This window comes from Falco rusticolus, chromosome 15 (assembly GCF_015220075.1).
Source record: "Falco rusticolus isolate bFalRus1 chromosome 15, bFalRus1.pri, whole genome shotgun sequence".
In the NCBI taxonomy this organism is placed as follows: domain Eukaryota; kingdom Metazoa; phylum Chordata; class Aves; order Falconiformes; family Falconidae; genus Falco; species Falco rusticolus.
In genome coordinates this window covers 8593759-8607301 of record NC_051201.1, presented here as the reverse complement: position 1 = coordinate 8607301, position 13543 = coordinate 8593759, and the positions used below count along the sequence as shown (strand labels likewise).

Here is a 13543-nt window from a genome sequence, read left to right as displayed (position 1 = left end):
CTTTCTAGGGTTTTCCCTTAGAATACATTATCTAGCATCCTGTGCAATAGAGTGAACTCTTCAGTGAGGAGGATTCTGTTATTTCCCTTGGGGAGCTATTCCTCCTTGTACAATTTCTCATTGTAAGGAAGCTTTTGCTGTTGTTTTTGTCTTTGCAGAAGATTAAATGAAGTCTCCTATCTATGTATTTATATGGTTCTCATCACCCACGTATCAGTATTACACCTGTAAAGTACACACATTTTCTTTCTCATTTTTCCCTCTAGGAGTGGCTGTATACAGAACTCTAGTATAAATACAGTAGAATACATTCTGGCCTTCCTGTGTCTCTAGCATGCCAAGCGTAAGCTGCCTATAGTTTCCTTTAGTGGATCCTTCTGGCCCATATCTCCACCCCTTACCGCTGCTTAGGATGTCATCTTTCACCTCCATTAATTTTTCATCACTGAAAGACGTCCGCTTACAAAGCAAATACTTACCTATTTTTCACATGCTTTCCTTTAAGTGTGGGAAGATCTGAAAAACCTACACAAGACTACTGTCATCTGTTCTCAAAGCAGTCCTTAAAACTCTTCCGTGATGCCTATGTGCTGTAGGTGCTGTGGGGAAGGTGTGCTAACCTGACAGCAGGTAGGTCAGGCCACAGCACCACTGCCTGCTGACAGCATGGCTTCCCAGGACGATTTACATCCTCTTGTCATCTCCCTGTCTCTCTTCAGTTGTCTGCCTGCATTTGTCTGCCCTGGTTCTTGCCTCTTGGAGTCTTTGGGGAGAGGACTTTCTTGACTTATGAGACCTGATCCACATATTTTGTTTTCAGAACTTTGGCAATAATGTAGCTGTTAATAATAACAAAAATATAGTCAAGTACTAGTGTAGAAGTTAGGAGTGAAATTGTGTATGATCTGCAAAGAACGCTAAACTACTCGTATAACATACCCACATATATGCATCTGCATAGACACCAAGCTATGCAATTTAAAATGCCAATGATAATATTTTATGTGTGCATTTTACACATATTAGAAAGTCCTGAAGTGCATTACACAGATTTCTATTCCATATAAGATTTGTTTATTTGGTTAGTGAAATCTCTAATTCATAGATTTTTGGTTTAGAAATAGTCTCGTGTAGAATAATCTGAGATGATAAGGCTTAAAAATATGTTTTTGTATTTTAAAAATCAGCAACAATGAAAAACAAATAAGAATAAGTTCCTTAAGCTTTGAGGCAGTAATAATTTACATGTCAAGAAGTTATACAGGTTTTTATGAGATTATTGCAGTTTTATTCAATAAAAAATTGTTACCATGACAACAACTGTCATGCTACCTGTGAGATTATAGCAAAGAAGGACAGTGAAGAAAAGGCTTCATTTTGGAAAGAATGCTTATCTGACCTGCTGAATGCAAACAATGCTTTGCTGTGACCGCTACTGACTGCAGGGCTACTATCAGCCAAACTCAAAATCTAGCTGGAGATGTGAAGCACAGTGATTCTTTTAGAAAAACAAAACAGTTTGTAAATAATGGTAGATCTTTTTCATGCATATATACTCTTAATGCCCTGTCAGACTTGTTATCAGATCTTCTGAATGGAATGGAGATTTCAGCCTGTCAGGGTTTGGGAAGAGGAGGAAAGAGTGAGTGAGACCAAAAAGGGCATCAGAAAAGGAAAAAAAATGCTGAAGTCCCTGGGCAAATGAGAAAACATGGTCCCACTATATTGCATTATGGTCACATTTTTTTATTTTTACCAGCCATTACAATCTTTCAACAAAATGGTTGCTTCATTGAATATGGATTCATGTAAATTTCTGGCAACAGCTATGCGTTACCTCCTCTAGAACATACAAGTTTGGGGGGTTTATTGTTGAATTTTTGGTTGTTTTTTTCTTTCTTTTTTCCCAGAACACACATTTCACTGCCACACCAAAAAATTTGCTTCCCGACTCCCTGTGGCAGCATATGCATTTTTCTTTCTGACTAATGTGCAGAATTTGTACCCTGACTTGCACATAAAAACACAGCCAAAACAACAGAAGAGCACTAGCTGAGCACACACATCTTATTTTTATGATAGCTTTTAATCTCAGTTTGCCAGCAAATGCAGGCTTTCTTACCTAGCCATATAAAAATACTTTTATTGCTAATTGCTTCTCTGATTGCTAGCCTGTTGCAAAGAGAAACTATGAAACCTGACACTAAAACAATCAGCAATGGTTAGTGGTGAAATCACATTAGAAGTATTCATTAATTAAAATCTGTTGAATCTCTTCGCAGTCCGTGTTTAATCGCAGGGTCATTAGCATTGCAAAAGTGCACCTCCGAAAAAAATGCAGCACGTTTTTTCAACAGAACATCTTAAAATTTGCCTCATCTATTGAAAAGATGGTTTTGTTTTACATAAGGAAATATTAGGAACATAAATTAAAAAAGAAACAGTGATTATGTTGTTGGGCCAGATTATATAAAACTGCTATATTATTGTAATTAGGACAACAGTGACTTGGACTATAATAGTGGCTTTCTTGTAAAAATGGCACCATTTCAAATTTATAGTCTCTAGCTAAATGAGTTTGTTGTAGCATTGACAAAGAAACAAACACAAGCCAAATGCAGTCAAAATTAAACACAAACAGAAACCTTAGCTGTTTTTTTGTTGGGTAGAACCCAGAATGTTGTTTCTCAAAAAGCATTTACTTAATAAATGCTCTTCCCTACATTCTTACTGTTTTTTCAATCAGTAATTTTATTTTTAAAACTTTAAACACATTATGCATGTAAAAATATTTATGTACACGCGGTTTATGACTGCAGAGTCTGTAGTGGAGTAAAATCCTGCTTAAATATCAATAATTCAAAGCTCTAGACCAAAGCATAGAGAGTTCTGCTGTGTTCGGGAGATTGTCTAAGTATCAGCCATGGTGGCTCTGAGTTCCTTTTTTCTGCATTATTTTTCACCCTTAGTTCTCCAGATCTCCAAAGCTTAGGTGGATAGGGTTCTATCACTTGTGGGAGTGGGATGGGTTGCCACTTCTTCTGGACCGTTACCTTCTTGCAGGGGAACCAGAGCAGCAATGCCATCCACAGCTGCAGAGGGGACAGTTTGCTCTCTGACATACTTCTTATTGCCAGTGTGAACATATTAATGTGGCATGTTTCACACCTGCAGAAGATTTGATTCAAGGCGTAACACAAAAAAAACCCCCAACAAATTAAAGGAGATAAAATTTAAACTATGTAAAAGCTTAACTAATTTCAATAGTAGAAGTAATTTATTTACTTTCTGTTTCATGATTGCTTGCATATTTCATAAATAATTTTCATCAATAAGGTTTTAGGGAGCAAATTGCTGAATTGTAGTGACCTCAGAATTGTGTATGACAGAAATGAAGTGCTAAGTGGCAGAGACTGGCAGTGTAAGAAATTGATTTCTAAGGGCTGGGAGAATATCTTATTTTTCTGTTCCCTTCATTAGTTTTATTATGTGAGATTATAGTCACGTAAGGGAAAAAAAAGAAGGGTATGTCACGTGCCTCCCCTGTTTTGTGTATATAAACAGTGAATGGGAATAGTAACTATTATGTCTGGTTTTTTAATGTATGTATAAATTTCAGATAAACTTGGGGCCTCAATAAGCAATTAAATTATTTTATGTCATAAGAAATAAATATTGAGAGCTGAGCATTAGGATTGGAAGCAATGTTAGACAGATTGCCTCCTTTTACTATGGTGTATTCAACTTCAGTATCTAATGAACACTTGGGATAAAGGATACTTTTATCAAAGAATCAACATACCCATTTAAGTTTTGAAAACTTGAAATAAATATCTGTAAAATTCTTCAAGAATTCTCAAGTGAAATAAGAAAACGATAGGCATTATATATCAAATCTTTCTAAACAAGCAATATAATTATTTCTGAAGTCCTTTGAAATGAGAGCCAGCTAGGCAAATCAAACACAATCTCAAAGAAGTCAACACTTCTTTAACTTATTTTTAAATAACTTCTTTATTTTCTTTTGTGTATGAATTATATCATGGAAACAAAATGAAACAGCCTAGATAAAATACTTTTACAGAAATTTTCACTGTTCTGTGATGAGCCTTATTTTATTGCAGCCCTGTCCTATTGTATGATATTCTGCGCAAACCTCTTTTGTTTTGTAATCTTCTAAAAGAGAAGATTTATGATAGCATCCATGGAAACCTAGTACATCTCCTGCTATTGCAGTTTGAATCTAGCTGAAGAAAGCACTGTCCTCTACGTTCATATTTGTTATCATGCATGGGACAGCAGCTGTGAACTGCAGGGAATGTCCTGCTGGGGTGGTGGGGCGGTAGCCTGAATCCTGTGAGAGGGGAGGTACAGCTCGGCTAAGAGATTGCTTTCTGTAGGAACATCGTAACAGAGAACTTGTAACTGTTGTAAGTTACAGAAAGTGAGCCAAAAAACCTTAAATATGTGCGACAATTCTAACAGCTACTACTTTTTAGGCTTTGTAACTACTGTGGGCAAGCCACAAAAGGTCCTTTTGATCCTCTGCTCTTGCATCATCCAAATTCAAGCTTCCTGCATACTTACTTGTCATTGCTCCCTATTTTATTCACTGTAGCCTATGCCATGGCCTCTGAGTATGCCTCGTGGTTGCTTCCCTGTTACTGTTTTCATTCATCTCTGTGTGAAGGAGGTCATTCAGGATATCATCTATAGGTTGAGGCTGCTGTGCTAGCTACAGGGCTGGGGGCCACATTTGTGTCATCTATCCCCTTTATCATTTTCATTCAAAGCTACCAGGCATTGCCTATTAGTGTCTGGGTGTACAGCAAAATTTGGAATTGGTTAGACAACAAATTTCTGATGTTAATTCCTTACAAACCAACCATCAAGTTGAGGATAAAGTCTGTTTCTCATGCCCAGTGGCAGGTTAAAGGTTATTATATTGAATGTTAGGTATAAGATCACCTTTCAACATCAAAAACAGTTAAGCTTAAAAACATGAACAGTACATGCTTACAGAAACAGGTTAGCAAGCATCTGCCAAAGACATGCAACATAATATTCATCAGCATTGGATTCCTTTTCCGTGTTGTATGCATCAGCTGCAGGCCACGTGGATTCTTCTGGACCCTGCCGAGCAGCAGGAGGGATGCTGGTGGGGCATTTTTCCTGCCAGATGAGGCCATGGTAGAGCCTGCATAACGGCCAGCTGATCTGCTTCCCTTCATTGATGTCACCCCCCTGTAAGAATAGATAAATTCACAGTGGTAGCCAAAATTAATTACCAGTACACGACATAGGCATTTTTTTCTCTAGTGACATGTGTTTCTGCAAGCTGTATTCCCTTCCCGGGGAATAATCCCATTATTCCCATGAACCAAACCTGCCACAACTTCAGGCACTGCAGAACTTCCACTCCATAAGTGAGGTTTCTCCATCCCTCTAGACAATCCAGCATTTTGCTAGCCCTGTATCTTGCCCTGATGTTTGAAGTGGCCAGCTGGGAAAGGGTGAAATGGAAGCTGTTGAGTGATATGCACGTTATCTCTAAACATGCACACATTTTAAATAATTTATGTGTAGTGTAAAGAACAAAACTGCCCAAAGCTGTAGCAGCAATGTGCCCTACAGAGAAAGAACAGCAAGTGCAATGCAAGGACATGCCAAAGGGATCTCCTCTCCCTTTAGTTTATTGTTTCTGTCCTGAAGTGACGTGTAATTTGGATTCAACAGCACACAAAGTATAAGAAAGAAGAGGAGGCTATTTTTATTAGCACACCCAGAAAGGGCGATATTTTGGTGAGTGCTATAATTCTTTTCCTTCCTGAACATAAGAAACATAATTCAGCCCTTAACCTCTCTCTTACTCTTGCTTTCTCTCCCTCATAGATATTGTCTTTATTGTTAGCCTAATTAATGTCATCATTATATTTTTAGGGGGAAAAAAAGTCTCTGTAGCAAGCTTAATGTAACTGACTGAGTTTCATTTGATTTTGCTTCTTACAGAAATGGCAAGTGCAATGTTGCCTAAGAAATAAAAAGGGCAATTTCTTTTTTTTTTTTTCTTCTATTTTTTTAGTCAGAGTATGGGATTTATAACTCTGGCTAGACAATGGCCTCCTCAGTGGCAGAGACTCATTTCAGAGACAATAGATGTTGTCCTACCTCTGTCACTGTGGCCACATCAAACCATTATTATGGCTGCAAGCCAAGAGAAGAAGAAAGAAGCCTTTTTATTATTGCTTTTCTACGTGGTCTCTGTAACTTGTCAAGGTTCTTTCAAATGTGATTTTGCAAATCTTAAATGCAACATATTATATTGTATTATTAACCTTGTATTTTCGTATCCCTTTGATATGACTCCTTTGCAAATGCTTGAAGTCTACAGAGATTTATCAGGTAGCTTTAAATGCATTCTACAAAGAAACTTTAAATAATACAGCTACTAAAAAGGTGTGGGTTTTTTTAACCCAGACATTCACTCTACTGGCATATATCATCTTGAAAAACATTTCCTTTGTGTTCAACAAGTGATATTTTAAGTTGTTAATGTTTTGTATTCTTTTATTGTCATACAACTCACAAGGAAATTAATATTTGTTTCAAATTATTTTTTGAGTTATGCAAATTTCAAGTAAGTGTGTAAACATTAATTGTGTATATTTTTTTTAACTTAGGCACCTTTGTTACTAAAGTAACAGCTACAGATGCAGATGATCCAGTTTATGGAAACAGTGCCAAGCTGGTTTATAGCATTCTGGAAGGACAGCCTTACTTTTCTATTGAGCCACATACAGGTGGGTGACTCTGACCATGAATCCCTGGGTTATACTTACACGAGTGACTGTGCCTCTTACCTATTTCATATAATATACTTAAACAGGGAGCATAAGTAGATGTAAGAAGTAACCAAGTTATAACATGTGTCTCACTTGTATTCCATCAGAGTCTGATCATTGAAAAGACAAAGAAAAATCTGTATTAATGATAATTTAAGTAATGGTGATGCTAATATTACAGAAACTACTGAAGCAAAAGCAAAGGTAGCGAAAGTGCCATGTGGCTTGTGACTGATTAGGGACTGAAAGACTTGGCATGAGGGAATTAATGAGCATAACATGCTTTTCAATATGAGACTATGGTATTTCCAGTATTTTCCAAGTACAGTTTAGCTTGGGTATTTTTGTGAATATATTGTGTGTTTTCATTAAAAATGCTTTTTTCTTCCTTGATTGAGTGGATGAGGGAAGGAAAGAACACGATACTGAGTGTTGGTATGAAGTTTTATTAGTATGCATTTAGGATGACTTTATTTCTCAGTGGTTTTAAAGTCTTGAAAGTCATCTGAAAGAAATGCCAATAAATCCATTTCTTGTTCTTTTCTGTACATGTGTCGTACTTACAACAAATTCATTTAGTTGTGTCTGAGAAGTGGGGTTTTTTTTAAGTGATTTGATATTATTTCTTGTATTCTTTCACCTGCTACTAGAAGCTGGTTTTAATCACTGTGAGTCAAGCAGCTGTGATCTTCTAAGGAGAAGAAAACTATAACCAATTTTAAAACATAAAAACCACACCTGAACATATATGACCACAAAGGAGTAAAGCAGGAGAACAAATTCTTGTCCTCGTGCAGATTAACAGAATTATTAAATAAATGTTAGGAGAAATTATTAAAGGATGCTTTTGGTAGATCAAGTGTGCTAAATTTTCTTACCAATATTAAACAGAGTACTCTTAGACTCTTTGAAGTCCAGAAGTTCTGTAACTCTTTCTGGTGAGATTGTATGGGAAAAATTATTTCCCTTTCCTAGAAGTGTCCGGATTTGCAGGGACTTTAGGTAACAGTGTAAGTCAACAAATTTTAATAGATTAATGGATTAATCCTGTAAAGTATTTTCTTCTGATAGAAAGACAGCTATCCTAAATGTGTAAACGATCTCTAGAATGTGATTCAGTATTTTATTTTATGCTGCTTGTAAAACAGAATTTTGCAAAGAATAATTCTGCACAGTGCAATGGAAAAACAGTATCTTCTTTCAAAAATAAGTATGTCAAGAGTGTTATTAATGAAGCACCTTAGTTCGTGCTGGCTGATTTGTCACAAGTCATGTGAAAATAAAACTCTGAATAGACCCCTGACAATCAAGTATCAGAATATATGATTTGATTTTCTTTAATATTGCAAATTATTGCATGAAATAATGACTTGAGTTAGCTGTCTCAATTAGAGGGGGATTAGCTGAAGGCTCTTTTTCACTACCAGGGGCAGTTAGTGCTTTAGCATGGGAACACATCAGCTTTCACAGAGGAGCTGAATCTACACAGATTTTTCACTACCAGGGGCAGTTAGTGCTTTAGCATGGGAACACATCAGCTTTCACAGAGGAGCTGAATCTACACAGATTTTTCACTTCTTTCACACAAAAACAGCTTAAAAAATATTTCAAATGTAAAAAAAAAAAAAGTTTCATTTTACTCAGGTTTATTATTTGTATTGCATTAACACCTTATGCTTAATCCACTGGAGTAACTATTCATCACCTAGGAAAGTGATTTCCATCATCATGAAAGCCAGAAAAAACTCCAAAGTTTTTTGGTGAACCCGAAAATCCTGATTTTTCTCGTGTTTGACTAGCATTAAATTCCCTCTCTACCTTCATTTCCAGTTACAAATATTCCTTTGAGTAGCAGTTCAGTTACCTTGAAAGTTATGATGGTTTCTAACAGAAATTTAATCATAAAGAATGCAACTGTGGCTTTGCCAGAGTCCCTGAGTAAGTGGCTTCATATTGTGGAGCTACTTCTGAATGAGTCAGCGGTTTCACATTCCCCATTTTTCTAGAGGTATGAAGGACATCGATTTGGTTCTTCTCTAAGTCATTGCAACTGGATGAGTTTAAGTACTGAGGCCATCCTCTGTTTCTTTGCCATCTTTTTGTAATGGCCTTCATCTGTAGTGTAAATACCATAGTACTCTTAACAGCCACCCAGAAATAGTGTGTTGCCTCCCGAGTATGCAGTCATTCCTATGATATTAGACAGACCTATCCATTGCTTGTAGTGTTTTAAAATTTGCAGAAGTTGTTCTTTTGCCTCAGATGTGTCTTCCTTCACTTAGAGAAATCTTCTTCGTACTAAATGTTCGGTTGTGTAGAGCCCTGCAGCATACATTTGTTTAGGATATGTAAACAATAAATATACATAGAAGTGTAGTCATTAAGCAAACCAGATGCAGGTAGTCATGTAGAAACTGCAGCTGCATATTATACAGGGTGAAAAAGATCGCTCTAAACCCAGCAGCCTTGTAGTTGTTCTTCAAAAAAGGAGTGTTGATTTCAAAAAACGTAAGGAACTATGCAGCATATTTCCTTCGTAATACCAGAATTTTGGAGCAGGGGTGTAATAACGTTTATTACATACCAGACAGAGGTTTATGGGTTGTTACACACAGTCTCAAAACACCAATAGTATTATGCTAAGATAGCTACAATTTTGCAGTAGCTTGTGGCACTGTATGTTTTACCTTTTAGAGGTAGTGATGCATAAAACATGCACACTAGTTTAGCTGCTATACAGTTTGGATACTAGTGCTGTTACTGTGGGCAGATACGGTGGACATTTTTACAAGAAAATGTCCAAAGCAAATAGAAAGTATGTAGATGTTTGATTGTTTCTCTATGTTTATCCAACTTTAGCAATGTGAACCATCACAACTCTTAGTAACTAGGCTGGGAAAGCACATTATATTACACATTCAGCAGTCTTCATGTGGGATGGATACTCTTATGACACTGTACAGATTAAAGCAGCACAGCAAGGTATAGCAGCGTGCTATCCAAAAGAAATCAAAACTGAAGATGATCCTCCAAGTGTGGAAGATATTTTAGGGTTTGGAGTATATTTGCAGTTTGGGGTGTTTTGTTAGATTTGGGTTTGTTTTTTTTTTGGGGGGGTGGGTTTTTTGGGGTTTTTTTTTTTGGTAAGGGAAGGGGGAGAGATGTGGATGTGTGTACAGCTACATTTTCTATGTGATTACATTTCGTTAGTGTCTCTGCTAAGTTGAAAACCTTTCTAATTCACTTGAAACGTCATTGTTTCTGAATGCAGATATTGTGTCTACAATTGTGTCTTTCCCCAAATGGAATCAACTGTTTTAAGAGCTGGACTGTGTTGAACCGATCCACTTCTGAATGTAAACATTTTAGGAAGGAGCAGCCCCCTCCACCATCACAGACTAGGAGCTGACCTGCTGGGGGGCGGCTCTGCGGAGAGGGACCTGGGACTGCTGGGGGACAGCAAGTTGCCCGTGGGCCAGCAGTGTGCCCGGGTGGCCAAGGAGGCCAGTGGGATCCTGGGGTGCATGAGGGGGACCGTGGCCAGCAGGTGCAGGGAGGTGATCCTGCCCCTCTGCTCTGCCCTGGTGAGGCTGCACCTGGAGCACTGTGTCCAGTGCTGGGCTCCCCAGTTCAAGGGGGACAGGGAACTACTGGGGAGGAGCCACTGGAGGCTACGAAGGTGATGAGGGGACTGGAGCATCTCCCTAATGAGGAAAGGCTGGGAGAGCTGGGCCTGTTCAGCCTGGAGAAGACTGAGAGCAGGTCTTACCAATGCATGCAGAGAACGGGGCCAGGCTCTTGTCAGTGGTGCCCAGTGGCAGGACAAGGGGCAACGGGCACAAACTGCACCACGGGAAGTTCCAGCTGAACATGAGGAAGAACTTCTTTACCCTGAGGGTGACAGAGCCCTGGCACAGGCTGCCCAGGGAGGCTGTGGGGTCTCCTTCTCTGGAGACATTCAAATCCCACCTGGACACGACTCTGTGCAGCCTGCTGTAGGTGACCCTGCTTTAGCAGGGGGTTGGGCTAGATGATCTCCAGAGGTGCCTTCCAACCCTGACCGTTCTGTGTGATTCCATGATTTTATGTCATTCATGGGAGTGTATCGAATGTTATCAAAAGTATAGTTACTTAGAGCTCATCTAGTTACTATTTTTCTAGGTGCCTGGCCTTTCATTAGCTTTGTCTATTAGGAGTTAAGATCAGATTTGGATCTGTGCAGGTGCCAGCACCAGGGCAGCCATGGATAAGCTGTACTGACTATAACTTTTCATTTCCTGGCTCAGACTAAAGATTGTCTGACCTTGCTGCTTAGTTTTAATGGTATGCTGAGAGCTCACCATCAGGAATAAGCCCAATCATGCCTCCCAATTCCTCTTTTTTTCTGTAGTACTCTGAATAAACAGAGGGAGCAAAGGTGTAGGATATGGCTTCGCTCCTGTGGTAGAAAGAGTTGCTACACCTGAGGGTAAATGTGAGGAAAGCAGTTGCTTACATTCTGCTTTTTTGTTCCTACCTATTTGACATTAACTATGTGTAGTCCTTATCTGAATCACAGTCTTGGTTGAAACTCTGACTTTACTCTCAATCTCCTTGCTGAAACAATTCTATAATACTGGGTGCACAGAGGCAAGTATTGGTAAGTGACCCATAAAACAATAATTTTCCATTACCTTAGATGAAAAATGCATATACTTCTGTAATTCCAGTACGCAAGTTCTTCTGTGTGAGTTATAGATACATGAAAGAAGGTAATTCAGAAGTTATTTTTCATTCAGTGCTCTGAATTGACTTAGGGTAAATGCTTTTTTGATGGCTTGTTCTGAATAATTTTCACTTTTTGTAGATGAATTTTCATATAGCTTCGGGTTTTGTTGGATAGAGAGTAAATATAAATAATACATTACAAAGATACAGATTCAGGTTTTTTTCTACAAGACACTAAACTTACAACATGATGAGATCAGATTAGTAACGAAACTCATGGTGAACTAAAATGTATTCCATAAATCATTATAGTTACATCTGACTAACTGAAGTCACATACCCTGACTAGTGTGTGTTATTTGTAAAGGCTTTATATGTTGTATATATTGTATGTATTCTCTTATAATCTAAATAATGACAACCACAATGCTGGGGAATGGGGTTCCTTAAGACTTCTAGAAGTAGCTAAAGTGCACTTCTTGCTTTCAAGTTTTTCAAGATCTAATATAGATCATGACTCTCAGTTTAAAAATGAATTTATCATAATGGAACATAATATAAAGTGACATGGTGTTCTACAATATAGGAATGGCAAAGAAAATACATTGTCAGCTGTTTCTGACTTATTTACGTTTCACATGAACATAAATAATGTCAATCCTACACATACCTGAAACATAGTTATATGAAGAAGGCAAATTACGCCAAATGCCCTACTGCACTGAAAAACACATTGCATTATTCAAGCAAAAACATTTACTATATATGAAAAAGAATAGATTTTAAATGCTGCCATCTTGGATATAGTCATTTGGTACGAAGCCAAAGTTCAAGTTAGTACAGCTTGGAACAGGAGACCTAGAAAATAAAAACTCTCCTAATAGAATGTGGATATTTCTTTGGAGAATGAATATTATTTTTTTTTCTTTCACACCCCCCCCCCCACCCCCCCACCCACCCATCCCATATACCTAGCTTTTACTTTCAGGTGAAAGTGCATATGCTTTAATCAACAGAGCTATTAATGATTTAGTATATGGTCCTCTCTGGACCACAGTGTTGAACCTGTGGTTCTGAAATCAGAACATAAATAAGTAGGCCTAGGTGGAATGAGAACAGCATTCAGCAGAAGTCAGGTCTGAATCTTTTCTTTTAATTCACTTCCTTTATTATCTTCCTTCATCTATACCTTGACATACAGTCCAGCAAAATAAAAACAAGTAAGGTAGCAAGAGGATATATGACAGCAACTTCCGAGTTACACCTATTTTTGTGATGTTTCAGACTATTTCTTCCATCTGGTTGTTAATGTCCAGTTTAGTGGTACATATCAATGATAGCACAAGCTGCCCTCAAAATACTGCATGTAGTATTCATGAGACCCCTCATCATAAGAAAGACTGCTGAAATACTGAAGAAAGTTCAAAGCAGGGTAGCTAAGGTGAGAGAATATTACTTATAATGGAAGTTTGATTGAACTTAATTTGTTTAAACTGGATTAAGAGGTGATTAAAGCAGGGTATGAAATCACTGCACAAATATTTGAGAAGTGTTAACAAGAGAGGCACAGGGACTATTTCTGTAATTACTCATGGTAAAATGACTAAGTAGCGTTTTCAAACTAGAGAGAGACGGGAAAACAGTTTTGATAGAGGAAGTAATCTGGAACTGTAAGGGGGAAGTAATGAGATGCTAGGAACAGAACGAACTTGTGTTCAACAGAGCCTTTCTAAACAGTTCCGTTTCTAAACAGTTTAGATTTAAACCCTCATGGGATTAGTGTGGAGAAAGAACTTGTTTGACTAATGTCCGAGCCTGGATTGAGCTGCTGCTTTCTAGCTCATTTTATGTACTAGTTCTGCTGTGATATCCTTGCTAACTACTACAGATTTAAAGTTAACTAAATTTTAAATGAAATAATTTTAAGAGGCGTGAACTGGGATGGGTAGATGTCTTAGCAAGTGATGTGTAGGAGCCCGTTTCCTAGAGAAGGC

At 37.9% G+C, this 13543-nt stretch overlaps 1 protein-coding gene across 4 annotated transcripts in view; it reads left to right on the top strand.

The window, feature by feature from the left end:
* Window positions 1-13543, top strand: part of CDH8 (cadherin 8) — a 214158-nt gene that overhangs the window by 126268 nt on the left and 74347 nt on the right. For all 4 annotated transcript variants that reach the window (XM_037409396.1, XM_037409398.1, XM_037409397.1 and 1 more), the window contains one exon: window positions 6681-6800. In XM_037409396.1, the coding sequence (XP_037265293.1) occupies window positions 6681-6800 (120 nt within the window). The remainder of the gene's footprint in view (window positions 1-6680; window positions 6801-13543) is intronic.